The sequence below is a fragment of the Chanodichthys erythropterus genome, chromosome 1 (genome assembly GCF_024489055.1).
Source record: "Chanodichthys erythropterus isolate Z2021 chromosome 1, ASM2448905v1, whole genome shotgun sequence".
In the NCBI taxonomy this organism is placed as follows: domain Eukaryota; kingdom Metazoa; phylum Chordata; class Actinopteri; order Cypriniformes; family Xenocyprididae; genus Chanodichthys; species Chanodichthys erythropterus.
Genome location: NC_090221.1, coordinates 29,765,051 through 29,781,028, shown reverse-complemented (window position 1 = coordinate 29,781,028; position 15,978 = coordinate 29,765,051). Strand labels below are relative to the sequence as shown.

The following is a 15,978-nucleotide window of genomic DNA, read 5'->3' as shown; positions in this document are numbered from 1 at the left end:
ACACACTGTAATAAAAACATACTTTTCATAACTGTTATTTGTTATTATTATTAGTAACGTTTTGCCCAGTTAATGCTGGAGTTGATTTTGTGGTCTTGGTTTTGAGACCTCTCGGGACCACCTCTCGGGTTTTTTTTATCTTATGCTGTCAGACAAGACTGCGGTGTATTTCTAGTGTAGTAAATTATTTACATTAAACAGTAGCATATTCTCATGACTCCTGTGAAGGATTTTTTTTAAATGGGGGGGGGGGGGGGTTCCAGAGTGTGACTTTTTTTTTTTTTTTTTTTTTACATACCTTCAGAACAACTTAATCAAGCCCTGTTTTTTGTTTTGTTTGTTTAGATAATGTTACAAAAATCACAAAATCTCATGCCACTGAGATGAAGAGAACAATGATTTTTAATGAGGAAAACATCAAATACTTAAAGGCCATATTAGGGTTGATGTGCCTCATAAAACATGGATGAGAAACATGCATGAGTCTTGTTTTCATTTTGTTTATTAAGAATTTTTTTCCTCAAAATGTTTAATTTGATTTTAACATATGTACATAGACTAAGTAAAATGTTAGTTTATGTGTGGTTTTCTTTTTTAAAATGTTAAACTCTTAGGTGACACCAGCATTTACAGACTGAGTTAACATTTAAAAGCCTATCAAACAGTGTTCAGTGTGTACTTTAGAGAAAAGAATAATATTTGAGTTTGTATCACTCAAACAAATGGTTTGAAGAAAACACTCAAGGTATAAATGGATTATTTATTAACCTTTACAATTGTGATCTCTTGAGAACAGATTAACAGTATTCACATTTGATATTCAAATTTGTTTGGCCAGTCCTGCCACATAAAAAAGTGATGCTTCCAGGATACACATTTCAGAAAACCCATTGACATCCACAGAAAAAAACTGTAATGTTCAGTCTCTCCTTTTCATAAATAATTAACCAAAGCCTAACAAATTTAAATAAACAAGGACTTCTTTATTGTATAGAAGCTTGTTTCTACTATGGATAATAAAATAAAAAAGGTAATTGCGACAAGTTTTTAATCACAAAGTCTGAATTGTGAGATATAAACTCAAAATTCTGACTTTTTTCCTCAGAATTGTGAGATATAAATTGGCATTTACCTTTTTATTTTCTATTTCTGTGGCGGAAACAAGCTTCCATATTGTGAGGACTACCAAAGAAACAAATGAAACCAATAAAATCCAACATATGCAAAACATATGTTGGATTTGGTGATGTAAAATATTATAACTTTGTTCCAAAGTCTGATTTGAGTCTATTCACCCTTGACCTGTCCATCAGAGTCTTTTGCTTTGTCTCTCGGCACTCTACCCATGTTGTAAAACTCAGCGTTAGGTCTCATGTCAGTCAGATGGGCCATGCGGTTGGAAAGGGCAAAGAAGGCAGCAATGGCAGAAATGTCCCAAATATCCTCTCGGTCAAAACCGTGAGCTTCCAGGGTGCTAAAATGTTCTTCAGTAATTGTTTCACTCCTGCAGACTGTCAGAGCAAAGTCCAGCATGGCTTTCTCACGGGCGGTCAGATCGGCAACCCTGTAATTAACTGCAACCTGTGGGTCAAGACAAAAATACAGTACCAGTAAAATCAATTATAAACCTACTAATTTATATTATTTATAGGATTGTTGGAAATGGAGTTTGTGAGGGTTGGAGAATTTTCATATTATATTATATTATATTATATAAATTATATATATATATATATATATATATAATTATATATATATATATATATATATATATATAATTATTATTATTTTTTTAAATGTTAAGTACCTGATCAGCCAGCATGGGCTTTTTGGAATAGATTCGGTGCAATGCACTGTGGGATACCACACAATACAAGCAGTGATTGTGAGCACTGGTCGCAACAACAATCAGTTCCCGATCTGCTTTCGACAGACCACCTGTTACAAAAGTAAAATAAAGCATGTATCACATATGAATGATCAATGATCACCTTTTGGCCTCCACTAGTTCATTTTAAATAGTTTTGTGATGTGACACATTATTATTATTAACATACAATTATTCCATGTGGTTTCCAGTTATATTAATAAAAGAAGTACCAACATCTTGTTTAAAGGTGCCCTAGAACGTTCTTTCACAAGATATAATATAAGTCTAAGGTGTCTGTGAAGTTTCAGCTCAAAATACCCCATAGATTTTTTTAATTCATTTTTTTAACTGCCTATTTTGGGGCATAATTAACTATGCACCGATTCAGGCTGCGGCCCCTTTAAATCTTGCGCTCCTCGCCCCCGAGCTCTCGATTATAATACAGTGCATAAACAAAGTTCACACAGCTAATATAACCCTCAGATGAATCTTTACAAAATGTTCGTCATGCATGCTGCATGCATGCATCGGATCATTTGAGTATAGTATTTATTTGGATGTTTACATTTGATTCTGAATGAGTTTGATAGTGCTCCGTGGCTAACGGGCTAATGCTACACTGTTGGAGAGATTTATAGAGAATGAAGTTGTGTTTATGAATTATATAGACTGCAAGTGTTAAAGGGATAGTTCACCCAAAAATGAAAATTTGATGTTTATCTGCTTACCCCCAGTGCATCCAAGATGTAGGTGACATTTTTTCTTCAGTCGATCACAAATTATGATTTTTAACTGCAACCGCTACCATCTGTCAGTCAAATAATGGCGGTTGATGGGAACTTCATCTATAAGAATGAATAAACCTTGCTTAGACAAATCCAAATGATACCTTGCGGCTCGTGATGACACATTAATGTCCTAAGACACGAAACGATCGGTTTGTGAGAGAAACCAAAAAGTATTTCTATCATTTTTTACCTCTAATACACCACTATGTCCAACTCCGTTCAGGACTCCTTTAGTGATGTCTGATCGCGCTCTGTCAACGACAGTGATGTCTGACACTCATTGAAGTATATGCGCGAGACATCACTGCCGTTGTCAGAGCGCGATCACACATCACTAAAGGAGTCCTGAACGGAGTTGGACATAGTGGTGTATTAGAGGTAAAAAATGATATAAATACTGTTCGGTTTCTCTCACAAACCGATCGTTTCGTGTCTTAGGACATTAATGTGTCGTCACGTGCCACAGGGTTTCATTTTGATTTGTCTAAGTAAGGTTTATTCACTCTTATAGATGAAGTTCCCATCAACCGCCATTATTTGAATGACAGACGGCAGCGGTTGCAGTTAAAAATCATCATTTGTAATCGACTGAAGAAAAAAAGTCACCTACATCTTGGATGCACTGGGGGTAAGCAGATAAACATTAAATTTTTATTTTTGGGTGAACTATCCCTTTAAATAAGGAAAATATCGAGGGCTCTCGTCTCTGTGAATACAGTAAGAATTGATCGTAACTTTAACCACATTTAACAGTACATTAACATCATGCTAACGAAACATTTAGAAAGACAATTTACAAATATCACTAAAAATGTCATGATACTGTATCATGGATCATGTCAGTTATTATCGCTCCATCTGCCATTTTTCGCTATTGTCCTTGCTTGCTTACCTAGTCTGATAATTCAGCTGTGCACAGATTCAGACGTTAATACTGGCTGCCCTTGTCTAATGCTTTGAACATGAGCTTGCATATGCAAATATTGGGGGCGTACATATTAATGATCCCGACTGTTACGTAACAGTTGGTGTTATGTTGAGATTCGTCTTTTAAACAAATCAGATTTATAGAAGAAGGAGGAAACAATGGTGTTTGAGACTCACTGTATGTATTTTCCATGTACTGAACTCTTGTTATTCAACTATGCCGAGGTAAATTCAAATTTATTTTTTTTCTAGGGCACCTTTAAAATAGTTTTAGATGGATGCTGCATGTCAGAATTATTTCCCTAAATCTAAACCTATTCAATCAAGTACACATTTGATCTTGCACCACTTGAAACCAAATTTTAAAAATTATAATATAAATATATATGCTGTATAGATGTGAATTAAAAAAATGTTACTCGCTACCATGCAGCATGAATAAAAGGTCATACCACTTTCCTTGTTCATGAGGGCATTATAATAAGAGAAGAAAGCCCGAAATTCAGCAGGACGATGGGCAAGAACCTTGAAGACATTGGGCAAAAACCCTCCCTGTAGTTAAACATCATCTGTTAGTTGTGACTCAAGAAATACAAATTTCATCATGTTTTGTATTTCATGTAATGCCATATTGGTTTGAAATGACATTAGAGTGAGTAAATGATAGACTTTTCATTTTGGGATGAACTATCACTTTAACGTGAATGTGGAGCCAAACCTTCTGTTCAACCTCCTCCATCAGTTCCACAATATCAAATGGCAGGTTCTTCTTGTTTGGCACTGGATAGCGACTGATGCCCTCTGAACTGCTCCTGTGTCGTGTGTGAGGAGCTGCTATTTTCACACAAACTCTGCTTGCTGTGGAAAGTGAGTACTGCAAATGACAGAGCTTGGTTAATATTGTTACATCCATTGTATATAATACATACAAAGTCATTTTCCAAGTTCAGCAATTCCAGAATGATAAAAATGTTTAAGATTACAAGCAATTACAGAAAGACGTACAGGTGCAGGTATGTTTTGCGTGCAATTTCGTTTTAAAACAATATTTTGTTACATGACAGTTCAGAAAACTAATTAATTTTAAAACCTTACCATTATCCCAAAATTAGAGCGGTGAATAAGCTTAAAAATGCCTCGCAGCGACATTGTTAAACTTTATCCTGCAGTGGTGCTCTTTCTGTTTATGTTGGGGACGAACAGCGTCATATGTTCTAAACGGCAGCCAATCAGCGAGTCTTGTTCTGACACGCCTCATGGCTGTTCGACCAATGAAGCCATTCTATGGAATTCCATTTTACTTCCTGTTTACGTTCTGAAGGAACTGAAGCAAAGCATAATAAGAGAAATTGAGGATTCTCAGTAAAACCGTGTCAAAGTAAATGTGTATTTGTATACTTAAAATAGTTATTATTATTATTATTATTATTATTATTAATCAGTTATGTAAATTAATTATCCGCCACTACTAATTACTAATTCTCCAACTGCCATTGAAGTCACAATGACATATTCTCTGATCATTTATAAATATGATCACCATTGCTTGATTAGCTAGTGATAATTCCTATCAAACAGTTGCATAAGGACTTTTATTTTGAACTTTGCTCAGTGCTCAGTGAGTATCCGGAAATGAATGTTATTGTTGGAGTCGCGGTTTTCTGATAAGATATAATCCATTTTACATCAGATATATTCGCATTTTAATAAACGCCTGATTATGGGTGGATACGGGGTGATGGCAGACGAGGAATCTCTGGATTATTCAGTACATGAAGCCTGGAATGAGGCCACCAATGTTTACCTGCTGGTTATTTTGGTCAGTTTCGCCCTGCTTATGTATGCCAGAAAGTAAGTCTCCATTTAATTTTACATTCATTAATCACACGATCATGCAATTATATTGACCTGTAAACATGATCACAGTGACATGCAAAATCCGTTTCAGTGGTCTCAATAAAATATGTTACACAAAACGACTCTGGTTATAACTTACGTCTCTAAAATAAGAATATCTTTTTTTTCTCCTTTTCTTTTCTTTTTTTTTTTTTTTTTTTTCTTTTATAGAAATAAGAGGAAGATAATGCGCATATTCACGCTGCCACCAACAGTCGGCAGCTCTCCAGAGCCCAACTTCTACGACAGCCTACAGAAAGTCCGGCTGAGACAACAACTGGAAATGTATTCACTGGGTGGGTTGGGCTCATTTTCTGTATAATTATGCATCGTCATGTCCTTTCGAAAAGTTGCCATGGTAACTATAGTTTCTGGCAAAATGCACTTACTGTACGTATTGTTAAAATGTATACATACAGTATGTTGAAATTATGCATTATACACCATGTCTAAAAAAAAAGTCTAGCTCACTCTTGCTGTTCAGCTAATGAGGCATTCATTTTCTTGCCATACCCAACTGTGTTGTCACTACATTTTTCATTTATCATGTACATGTTTTTTTCATCTTACATTTTAGCTGCACACATGTACATTTAAAGGTGCAATGTGTACATTTTAGGAGGGTCTATAGAGGGTATGCATGTGATGTCACCATCGACTGTTATTACTGCGGTTACGCCCACTGAGTGGCAACATGAATGCCACGAAAAACACATCCAAAACGAGAAAGAATTTTGTGAGTGACTGTACAAACAGCTTTGACACAAAATCTGAGGTATATTTACCAGACTGCTGAAAGCTACAGAAAAAAAAAGAAGCAAATGGATCGGTGCAATTCACAGAAACAGCTGGACTCCAGGCAAAGAAACATGGATTTGCAGTTATCATTTTGTGTCAAAATGTTGGATTTTGGGGTAAAATCATAGCCTATATATTTTATTATTGTGTTGGCAACTAATCACTTAAGTTTTTACCATCTTCTATTCTGCATAATTGGGTGTTTTTAAATAAATACTGACAAAAAATATACAAGTTTTAGGGCTGGACGATATGACGAAATATATAACATTGATATAAGTGATCACTCTGATTTAGACCTACCGATATTGTATTTATGTAAAGCGTTCACAGGCAGATTTGCTTTATGTATTTCCTCAGCGTTGAAATCAGGCACATATAAATGTCAGGAACCCCCTGGCTGCATGTCAATATCCATGGATTAGGTTTCTGTGACATGTCATAAGGAACACTTTCAAGCCCAACCTTTAGTCTAATCGTTTGTTTTACTCGCAGTTTCCCCTATTAAATGCAGTCATTCAGCAGGTTCTTTTGCCACTCAGTCTAGCTGAGGGAGCGCGTTCCGGCTGGAAAGTGACGTCTATGCATACCCTCTATTGACAGAAATGCAATATTATATACATAACTATATTTTCAGTGGTGCATAAAGACCTGGCTTGCACAATGAACTTATGTTTTTTATTACCTTAGAATCAGCCATTTCTATGTACATACACTACGTGTCCCCTTACATGTTCAGTCGCCATTTTGCACAGACATACAGTAGCCCTACTGCTCAAACTGCTCTACAGAGTGCGTTTGCTTGACTGACTACTCTGCTATCTCAGATGATGACATTTTTGTCCTGCGTTGGCCACCGTAGCTTCCCTATATTGCAATTCACAACATCGCCGCTAGATGCTGCTACATACCGCGCCTTTAAATTTTAATGTAACAACACAAACACTTGTATTTCCATTATCATTATTTGTATTACATTTTAACTGCACATATATACATTTAAATTTCATTCTAACAACAACAAACACATTTCTCATTACATTAATATTAAGTATCATCTCTTTTCTTCTGTTAGCACATCCCCACTATGTTTTAAAAACAATTTAAAAGGTTCTCAATCTCAATAAAAAATCTTATATTTATTCCTAAAAATGTATCCTTACCATTGACATATTTGTTATAATTTCTATCAGTCAATATACATGTGTTTTAATGGAAAGCTAAACATTTCAATACAATCCTGTGATTGATTGTTTAATGTTCTGATGTAAAAATATGATCCGTGTTGCTAAAATTATCTACATGCTGCATAACATTTTTTTGTATTTTTGTTGTAATTTGAAAATTATATGAGAACTATGCTAGAAAATGTCGATATGGGGGGGGGAAATCCTTAACTAATCAGATTTTTAATAGCTTAGTCTTCAGCATCCCATTTAAGGATGACCTCAGTCTTGAAGAGAATATTATGGTTATCATAGTAGTTTTGTAACCCCTGTTGATCTTTCCCCAGCGCGTAAATATGACCAGCAGCAGCCGCAGTCGGATAGTGTGCAGCTGTCAATGGAGTGATGTCACCAGAGGAGGCGCTCTTCACCCGCCAATGTGAAGAAAGGCAGAACGGGCCACAGAGAGAAGTAGATTGCTGAGAAATAAACGTGCTTTGTCATTTGGGGGGTATTGTTGAATGTTTTTTTTTTTTTTTTCCCCACATCCTTCATACCTCTCAAACATTCAGAAGAAGTGACGATTAGTTTAAGAACTTGTGATTTTCTTACAGGGGCATTGGTGGACTATGACACAGACTGCCCTCTGGTGTTGGAAGTGAAATTGCTTGTATAATATCTTAACGTTTCACATGTTTGACAAACATCATCTCTGTGCCGTAATGTTGATGACTGTTTGTGATCTGCACTCAAACATTAAGATCAACATTTTAACTCACCTCAAAATCATTGTTACAGAATGCTATTTATGTTGACAAAGTAAAGATGTTGAAAATACTGTACATTGATTTTGTTGTGCATGCTAGGTACATTTTCTCTAGTACTGTATGTCTTATATTGCCCTCTAGTGCTAGTTTACATGCATGTCAGTTGATTTCGGGCTGACCTGCCAGGCTGTTTAAAGAATAATCTGCCAAAAAAATAAAGATTTTAACATTAAACAGATGTTACAGAGTCTTAATCTTGAAAGTGACTGCAATTAATTCCTGGTAAGACAAGCATCACAATTACTATTGCTCATACTTAGAGTTAGTGAGTTCAGCAAACCCTCAATATAAGTATTATTTATTTTTTATGCTAAGATCATAAAACGTGTCGCCTGTCACTGACGTCATGTCCGTGTTACCATCGATTTCCAGTTTTACTTTATAGAAACCATGGAAACAACAAAGACACTAAAAGGAATAGTCCGCTTTCAAATAAAATTTCCTTATAATGTACTCACCCCCATGTCATCCAAGATGTTCATGTCTTTTTTTCTTCAGTCGATAAGAAATTAAGGTTTTTGATGAAAACATTCCAGGATTATTCTCCATATAGTGGACTTCAATGGCCTCCAGACGGTTGAAGGTCAAAATTACAGTTTCAGTGCAGCTTCAAAGGGCTTCAAACAATACCAGACGAGGAATGAGGGTCTTATCTAGAGAAAGGATCTGTATTTTTTGAAAAAAATACAACTGTATATGCTTTAAAAACACACATGATCGCCTCTATTTACGGAACGAACGCGGCACCAGTTTTGTTTTTTTCCATAAGTAGAATAGGGAAGGCGTAGGACATACAGCGTAAGCTTTTTGAAGAATACGGAAAGCGGAAGCATGCGCAAGGCGATCATCTGTTTATATAAAACATGGGCTCCATTGAAGTCCACTATAAGGAGAATAATCCTGGAATGTTTTCATCAAAAACCTTAATTTCTTTTCGACTGAAGAAAGAAAGACATGAACATCTTGGATGACATGGGGGTGAGTAAATTATAAGGAAAATTTTATTTAAAAGTGGACTAATCCTTTCAATACATTGTGTTTATTAGGCAGATGAGGACCTGTTTGGATAAATGTATCAACAAACTGATCATTGTTATATCTCAACACGGTTAGTCTTTTTCTTTGAATTGTTTTCTTGATTCACCATGAGTACCATGTTTAACCACAGCTACAACTGACAACACTATTTTGGCTATCAGTGGCTAACATAGCATATTCAGAGACAGCTTTCTCCATCATACATTTTTAAATTAATTGCATGTCATTTAACAACAGTCATTTAGTCATCCAGATTTTATTAATATGATATTTAGGGCCCAAGCACTGATGGTGTGAGGACCTTATTGTAATTGCTCGGTCTATTGTTCTTCTTCTCCGAAATGAATCGCATTTTTGAGGGCCTAAACGTGCTCGAAATCTCATGGAACTTTGAACACACTTCAGAAGTGGTCACAATTTACGTCTGATGTGGGTTTCAGAATTAGGTGCGACAAAATGGCTCGATAGCGCCACCTAACAAAATTTCTATTAAGCACCCTTCGCGCTACGTTTCACATGCAAGTATGAAATTCAGTAGACACGTAACAGCCCAATACCTACAAAAAAGTCTCTGGGTCCAAAATCTGAAAATCCAACAGGAAGTGAGATTTTTAATTTTCTCTGCAAAATTTTTGCAGTTTTTGCCATTTACAGATGTTGTACTTCAACAAACTCCTCCTAGAGCTTTAAAGGTGCTAAAGAGGATGTTTTGTTTTATACAGTTTTGCAATATTACTTGAAACTGTCTTTACTAACTGATAAAAGACTATTTATTAGGTGCACTGAAAGGAATAATATTAATATACATCATCTGTGCACGAGGTAGGGCCTTAAACACATCAGCCAATCGTTTACGCGATCATCGCGTAAACGATTGGCCCTCTGGCTTGTCAATCACTGCCGTGACGTTCCTTGTGAGAGACGAGCGCGGCTGCGTGCTCCAGTAACTTTCCACACTCCACAGGCGCCGCATGTAGGGTTGCCAACTGTCCCGAATTAGGCGGGACGTCCCGCATTTTGAGCCTTTTGATTTGTCCAGTACGGGACCTCACTTGTCCCGTTTTTTTACTACTGCGCTTATCTAACCACTGATACAACAGCCCCTCTCCTCTCACGCGCATCAGTATACGTTGTAAATGCGCCAATTCCTCCACACACACACACACACACACACACACACACACACACACACACACACACACACACACACACAAAAAGTCGATAATCGATTTGGCATGTGGGTAAAACTGCAAATATGGATAAACCCAAGCAAAACTACAGCATACATGAGCTAGGTTATTTTTTCAGTTTGTCACATGCAAGATTAACATGAATTTTTCTAACCTACAGTGCAGGAGTCACAAGTGTTTTGTCTCAGTCCTTTAATTGAACCATTACCTATTACCTTTATTATTTGTCTGTGTTAATGCTGCTGTAAATGAACAAACTATTATTAAACCTACTGTACGTTGCCAAGGCATGAGAGTTATGTATTAATATTTTATTAAAGGGATAGTTCACCCAAAAATGAAAATTCTGTCATCGTTTACTCACCCTCAAGTTGTTCCAAACCTGTATGAGTTTCTTTGTTCTGCTGAACACAAAGGAAGATATTTGGAAGAATGTTTGTAATCAAACAGATCTTGGTCCCCATGGACTTCCATAGTAGGAAAAAATATATACTATGGAAGTCAATGGGGACCGAGATCTGTTTGGTTACAAACATTCTTCCAAATATCTTCCTTTGTGTTCAGCAGAACAAAGAAACTCATACAGGTTTGGAACAACTTGAGGAAACGATGACAGAATTTTCATTTTTGGGTGAACTATTCCTTTAAATTAGCTATCATTATGACAAATGGCTAAAAATCATACACTGTATTTTCGCACAAAACCAGCCCACCTTTTGTCCCTCATTTCATAGTGACAAAGTTGGCATCCCTAGCCGCATGCAATGTTTTTGTCCGGAGACAGGAGTAACAACTGCAGATTATGAGTTACCTGCGGTGAGTCCGACATAATGAATCCAAAAAACATGACACAGCGAATGCCGGTGGTAAACACTCGTGTTCCAATACGAGTGTTTACGAGTTTTGGGAGGCGTTCCTTCGAAGGTGGGGGGTTGTTCTTATGCATGCGCTCATTTCAAAAACTCAAATCTTTGGATTCTCAGTCGACGAAAAAATCCTCTCTATCACCTTTAATCAGATTAACGCCATATTTGGTCAGTCTAATCTAAAGGCATTTGCAATGTTAAATTTTTCGCTGGAGGGCGTGTCCGTGGCGGCCTTACAAAATTTGATGTTCGCCATGAAACTGGAAGTTGTTGTAACTCTTGCATACAATGTCCGATCTGCCTCAAACTTCACGTTTGATAAGTGCCCTGGCCTGAAGACATCTACACACCAAAATTTAGTTATAGTCATATCGCCACCAGCTGGTAGCAGGAAGTGTGGCAAATACAAATGACTGACATAGTCCTCCTATATTTATAAACTTAAATGCATATTACCCACCAAGCAATTTTTTCCTAAAGCAACCGGATCAATCTAATATTGATCTCGCTTACTGCAAAACGAGTGTCGCATCCAGCCACCGAGCAAACACGCACAGAGTCACATTAACACAACTTTCAACACACTCAAATGTATTTAGTACGATTGTTACACAACGAAAAGAGCGGAAGCGGCTGACTGCAGTATAATAAAAGCTCCGCTGTTCTTGAGAGCAGTGTAAATCGCAGGTGTCGCTCATTGGCATTCGCTCCCACGGGCCACGGCTCTTCAGCATGTCCTGCTTCATACCATCGTGATGATAATAACACTTAAATTCATTTGCTCATCCATGAGCATGATTTCTTCCTGAGTCCGTCGAATTGGTGGAGGTAAGGACAACATTCCCATGCATCCACGCCCATTCATGGTGTCATCAAGCTACACCTTTGTTTTGAATAAGCAACCTCTAGTGGCGAAACTTACATTTCATGCCTTTAAGAGCAGAATATACCCAGAACACCATAGCAACCAAATATAAAATGCTGTGACAAACACCCAAGCATCATGTTGGCAACTCTTGTATGAATAAGTACCTCTCACATTTTCTTCACAAAGTGTTAAAATATAGTTTTTTTTTCTTGTTTCAAAAAAACATTGAGTGAACTAAGTGCAATAAATGAGTCCAAGTGATACAGAAGTGAGAAATGAAAAACATGGAGTGAGAAATAAAAGTTAAAAGGTGTGAGAGAGAATCACAATCTTGGACAGTCTTGCTTTTGTTTTTGCTGCTTTGTTCTAATCGCTTATTTTGTCTTTCATGCCACTCTTCCATCATTCTCTAGCCTCTGATCCGCTGTGGTATCATTTCCCCAGATGAATCACAGAAAACTAAAGAAATGATGCCTCGCCTCGCCTTAGTCATCTGCCTCCCCCTCCCTCCGCTTCCTCCTGTGCTTCCCTCAGGTCTCTATGGAAATAAGATGAACAAACTCTTTTTTTAAATCATTTTTCAACCTCCAATAATTCTAATTTTATTCTATACCTGCCTTTCCCTTTTATCCTAAACCCTGAGAGTCTCATAGCAAACCATATGCTGTAACAAAAAAGAGAATTTTTGAGGAATCTTCATGCAGCTTTTTTCCATGTCTGTCAATCTCCAAAAAGAATCATAAAAGCAGTCCATATGATTCAAGTGCTATATTCCTATTCTTCTGACATCTGTGTGAAACAGAATGAAAATCTAAAAAGCCTTTCTCAAAAAGTTCTCAAATCAAACACTGTGTAAAATCACAAAACATGCAAGAACCATTGGTGTTTATTGGTGTCATTGACATTAAAAGACATCATTTTGATTTGAATAATAGTCATATGGACAGTTTTAGACAGACTGTGGGAAAATTCTTCAAACTCCTTTTTTGTGTTCTCTATGGAGTTGGAACAACATGAGGGTGAGTAAATAATGGCAGAATTTTCATTTTTGGGTGAACTGTTGCTTTAACACTCAAATAGCACATAATCCTTCCTTCTGTCTCTCTCTTTCCTTTTTTCCCAGTCACACCCCTTCCATTGTTTAACGAACACACAGAGAACTGAATTCCAGGTATTAACAAATGACATGCATCAACACAAATCTTACACATTCGTTCTGCATCCGTTTGCAAGCTCAAACCAGAAAAAATAATCAATAAACCAGAGGAAAAATAAACCAGAAGGGTTGAGGAGCAACGTCCATGGCCGCTGGATTTCAACACGTTCATCAGCGTATGGTTGATGTTTACTGTCTGGGAGTCATCCCCTGCCCTGTCTCAATCCACTGTGCTGTTCTGAGACCTGTGGCTGCTTGAAGCCCAGACAGATGTAAACATGGCCTGACCGCACGCACTGGCCCCAGGCCAGCAGCTGGCAAAAACAGCCAGGAATGTCAGTGCTACGGCCTGACTCCCTCTCTCTGGGTTTTTACACCCAGTTACACTGGCCCACTGCCACAAGGCCCACAAACTGGTCAGTGTTAAACAGAATCGCTTTATTTAAAGGCATGACACAAGGAGGTTGTGATCTGCTCATACAACATGCTTATGAGTAGTACGAACGTTTATAAATGCTGTGAGTCAACAACATTTGAGTTGAAATAACAGTTTATGAAACCGCAGTCAATTCGTAATGCAGCTTTCTCTTTAGGGTAACTTCCAGACCTGTTACTTGGTACAGACGTTGAGATTATTAATTAATGTGGCTGTCCTGTCTGCTTTTTACAAAGTTCAAAAAGCTATGGACAGCCTCCAGACTTGGAGGTCATACATTATGTCATATCTAAATTTAATTAGATACCTTATAAGTACTGCATTTTAAACATAATTGTGAGCTTGCTTTTATACAACATTTCAATTAACAAAAAGTTAATATCGAAAACTTATGTTTTAGACACGGTATTGCCAGTTTCTTTCTATAGTTTTCCACAGCATAAGTGTGCACAGCATAATTGCTACACACAGTAAAGGCATTCCTGAACGAATCAATAGTTTTATACAAAACTATTGGTTGTATTGGTTGGAGAACAATGATTGGGTGAATGATTCAATGACACACTAATAAATACTGTCAGCTGTTGCGTTTATGAATTAATCAGCATTTTTCATTAAAGGGGTCCTTGATTATGATTTCACTTTTTAACTTTAGTTAGTGTGTAATGTTGCTGTTTGAGCATAAACAACACCTGCAAAGTTACGATGTTCAAAGTTCAATACAAAGCAACATGTTCTCCAACCAATACGAACATATAGGTCATTTGTCACTTCCCTGAAATACGACCCATAGGAGCGTTTACTAAAGTGGCACCCCTATTGGCAACAGGACAATTTCATTTTAATTCATGAAATACGACCCATAAGAGCGTTTGCTAAAGTTGCGCCCCTATCGACATCAGGACACTTTCATTTTAATGCATTGTTCCCTTTTACCTGCGTCATATTTCAGGTTTCGCATGTCAGAGCATTGCAATAACAATATCCAATCATGTGATCATGCGATTGTGGGTTCGATCCCAGGGAACGCATGTGCTCATAAAGTGTATATGCACTATAAATCACTAAGGTTAGGTTTAGGGATGGGGTAGATGTAGTCGTCAATAAAAAAAATTGTTTTGCTAAATGGAAATAGGAGAAATGGTATAAAAAGTCCACACATTGCATTTAAATGAACACACATTTTGATTGGTAATGACAGTCATACGTCATTTCATGACGACAGATGTAACACAACACTGTCATTATTTTTATGCCCATTAGAGGGCGTATGACTTCAAAGCATAAATATAGGTCGTAATAAGGTGCTTGAAAAATGACCTATAGGGTCGTTTTTTTTTTTTTTGGGAGGACATTCTCATACAAAGGGAGATATTTTCTTTGACAGAAATGGCTTTTATGGACTACAAATGGCTGATAGGGACTACAACAAGCTTCTTCCCGGGTTGGTGACATCACAAACCCCAAAATGTACATAAACCCTACCCCTGGGAACACACAACAAAGGGGGTGAGGCCATGTTAGGCTGCTTTAGAGAAGAGGAAGAGTTGTTGTAGTAAAGTGTTGTTTCCATCATTTTACGCCAAACTGCTTGACAAACAAGGGTCGATTCAACGCTGGATTTGCACAAAAGATTAACATGACGGCACATGCTAGTCAATGAATCGAATCAACTCCACAGCAACTACATACATTTATCCACTAACCATTCAGAATCATCCAGATGTATTCTGAACTTCTTCCTGAGTCTCTCCATCAGTGTCTGACTCCAGTTTGAACAATGTAAGGCTGAATTTCATTACTGACAATCGCCATTTTGGCTGCGTGAGATTTTCCAGCTTTACTGTTGTTGAGCGACCGAAGCGTAAGCTGTTAAAGCTTCACCCTCTTCTGGAAAGGGGGCTGGGAGCAGCAGCTCATTTGCATTTAAAGGAACACACACAAAAATGGTGTGTTTTTGCTCGCACCCTAATAGGGCCAAATTTGACAAGCTATAATAAATTATTTGTGGGGTGTTTTGAGCTGAAACTTCAAAGACAGATTCTGGGGACACCAGAGACTTATATTACATCTTGTAAAAGGGGCATTATATGTCCCCTTTAAACAGAGTTAATAAAGACAAGTCATTTGTCGCCACTTACTGGTGTGAAAA

The 15,978-nt window shown here is 37.3% G+C and overlaps 2 protein-coding genes across 3 annotated transcripts; one reads left to right on the top strand and one right to left on the bottom strand.

Annotated features, from left to right (window-relative positions):
• Positions 1 to 475: 475 nt before the first annotated feature.
• si:ch211-175m2.5 (uncharacterized protein LOC568697 homolog) lies at positions 476 to 4,915 on the bottom strand. The gene is made up of 5 exons (XM_067369629.1): positions 4,681 to 4,915; positions 4,304 to 4,459; positions 4,038 to 4,137; positions 1,808 to 1,938; positions 476 to 1,581 (listed from the first exon to the last, which is right to left on the bottom strand). The coding sequence occupies exons 1-5, from the start codon at positions 4,732 to 4,734 to the stop codon at positions 1,288 to 1,290; spliced, it is 735 nt and encodes a 244-aa protein (XP_067225730.1). The 5' UTR covers positions 4,735 to 4,915; the 3' UTR covers positions 476 to 1,287.
• A 271-nt stretch (positions 4,916 to 5,186) lies between these two features.
• smim19 (small integral membrane protein 19) lies at positions 5,187 to 8,446 on the top strand. 2 transcript variants are annotated; one of them, XR_010892865.1, is made up of 4 exons: positions 5,187 to 5,436; positions 5,653 to 5,777; positions 7,793 to 7,916; positions 8,060 to 8,446. XR_010892865.1 is itself a non-coding variant. In XM_067370533.1 (3 exons), the coding sequence occupies exons 1-3, from the start codon at positions 5,306 to 5,308 to the stop codon at positions 7,849 to 7,851; spliced, it is 315 nt and encodes a 104-aa protein (XP_067226634.1). In that variant the 5' UTR covers positions 5,187 to 5,305; the 3' UTR covers positions 7,852 to 8,446. The 2 variants fall into 2 exon arrangements, 1 of the variants encoding a protein (XP_067226634.1); XM_067370533.1 differs by having other exon boundaries at positions 7,793 to 8,446.
• Positions 8,447 to 15,978: the final 7,532 nt, after the last annotated feature.

Coding starts and splice junctions, on each gene's coding strand:
- si:ch211-175m2.5 (XM_067369629.1), bottom strand. CDS start 4,734: ATGTCGCTGCGAGGCATTTTTAAGCTTATTCACCGCTCTAATTTTGGG. Junction 4,460..4,680: donor GCTCTAATTTTGGGATAATG/GTAAGGTTTTAA, acceptor TGTCATTTGCAG/TACTCACTTTCCACAGCAAG. Junction 4,138..4,303: donor TGGAGGAGGTTGAACAGAAG/GTTTGGCTCCAC, acceptor GTTTAACTACAG/GGAGGGTTTTTGCCCAATGT.
- smim19 (XM_067370533.1), top strand. CDS start 5,306: ATGGGTGGATACGGGGTGATGGCAGACGAGGAATCTCTGGATTATTCA. Junction 5,437..5,652: donor CTGCTTATGTATGCCAGAAA/GTAAGTCTCCAT, acceptor TTTCTTTTATAG/AAATAAGAGGAAGATAATGC. Junction 5,778..7,792: donor ACTGGAAATGTATTCACTGG/GTGGGTTGGGCT, acceptor ATCTTTCCCCAG/CGCGTAAATATGACCAGCAG.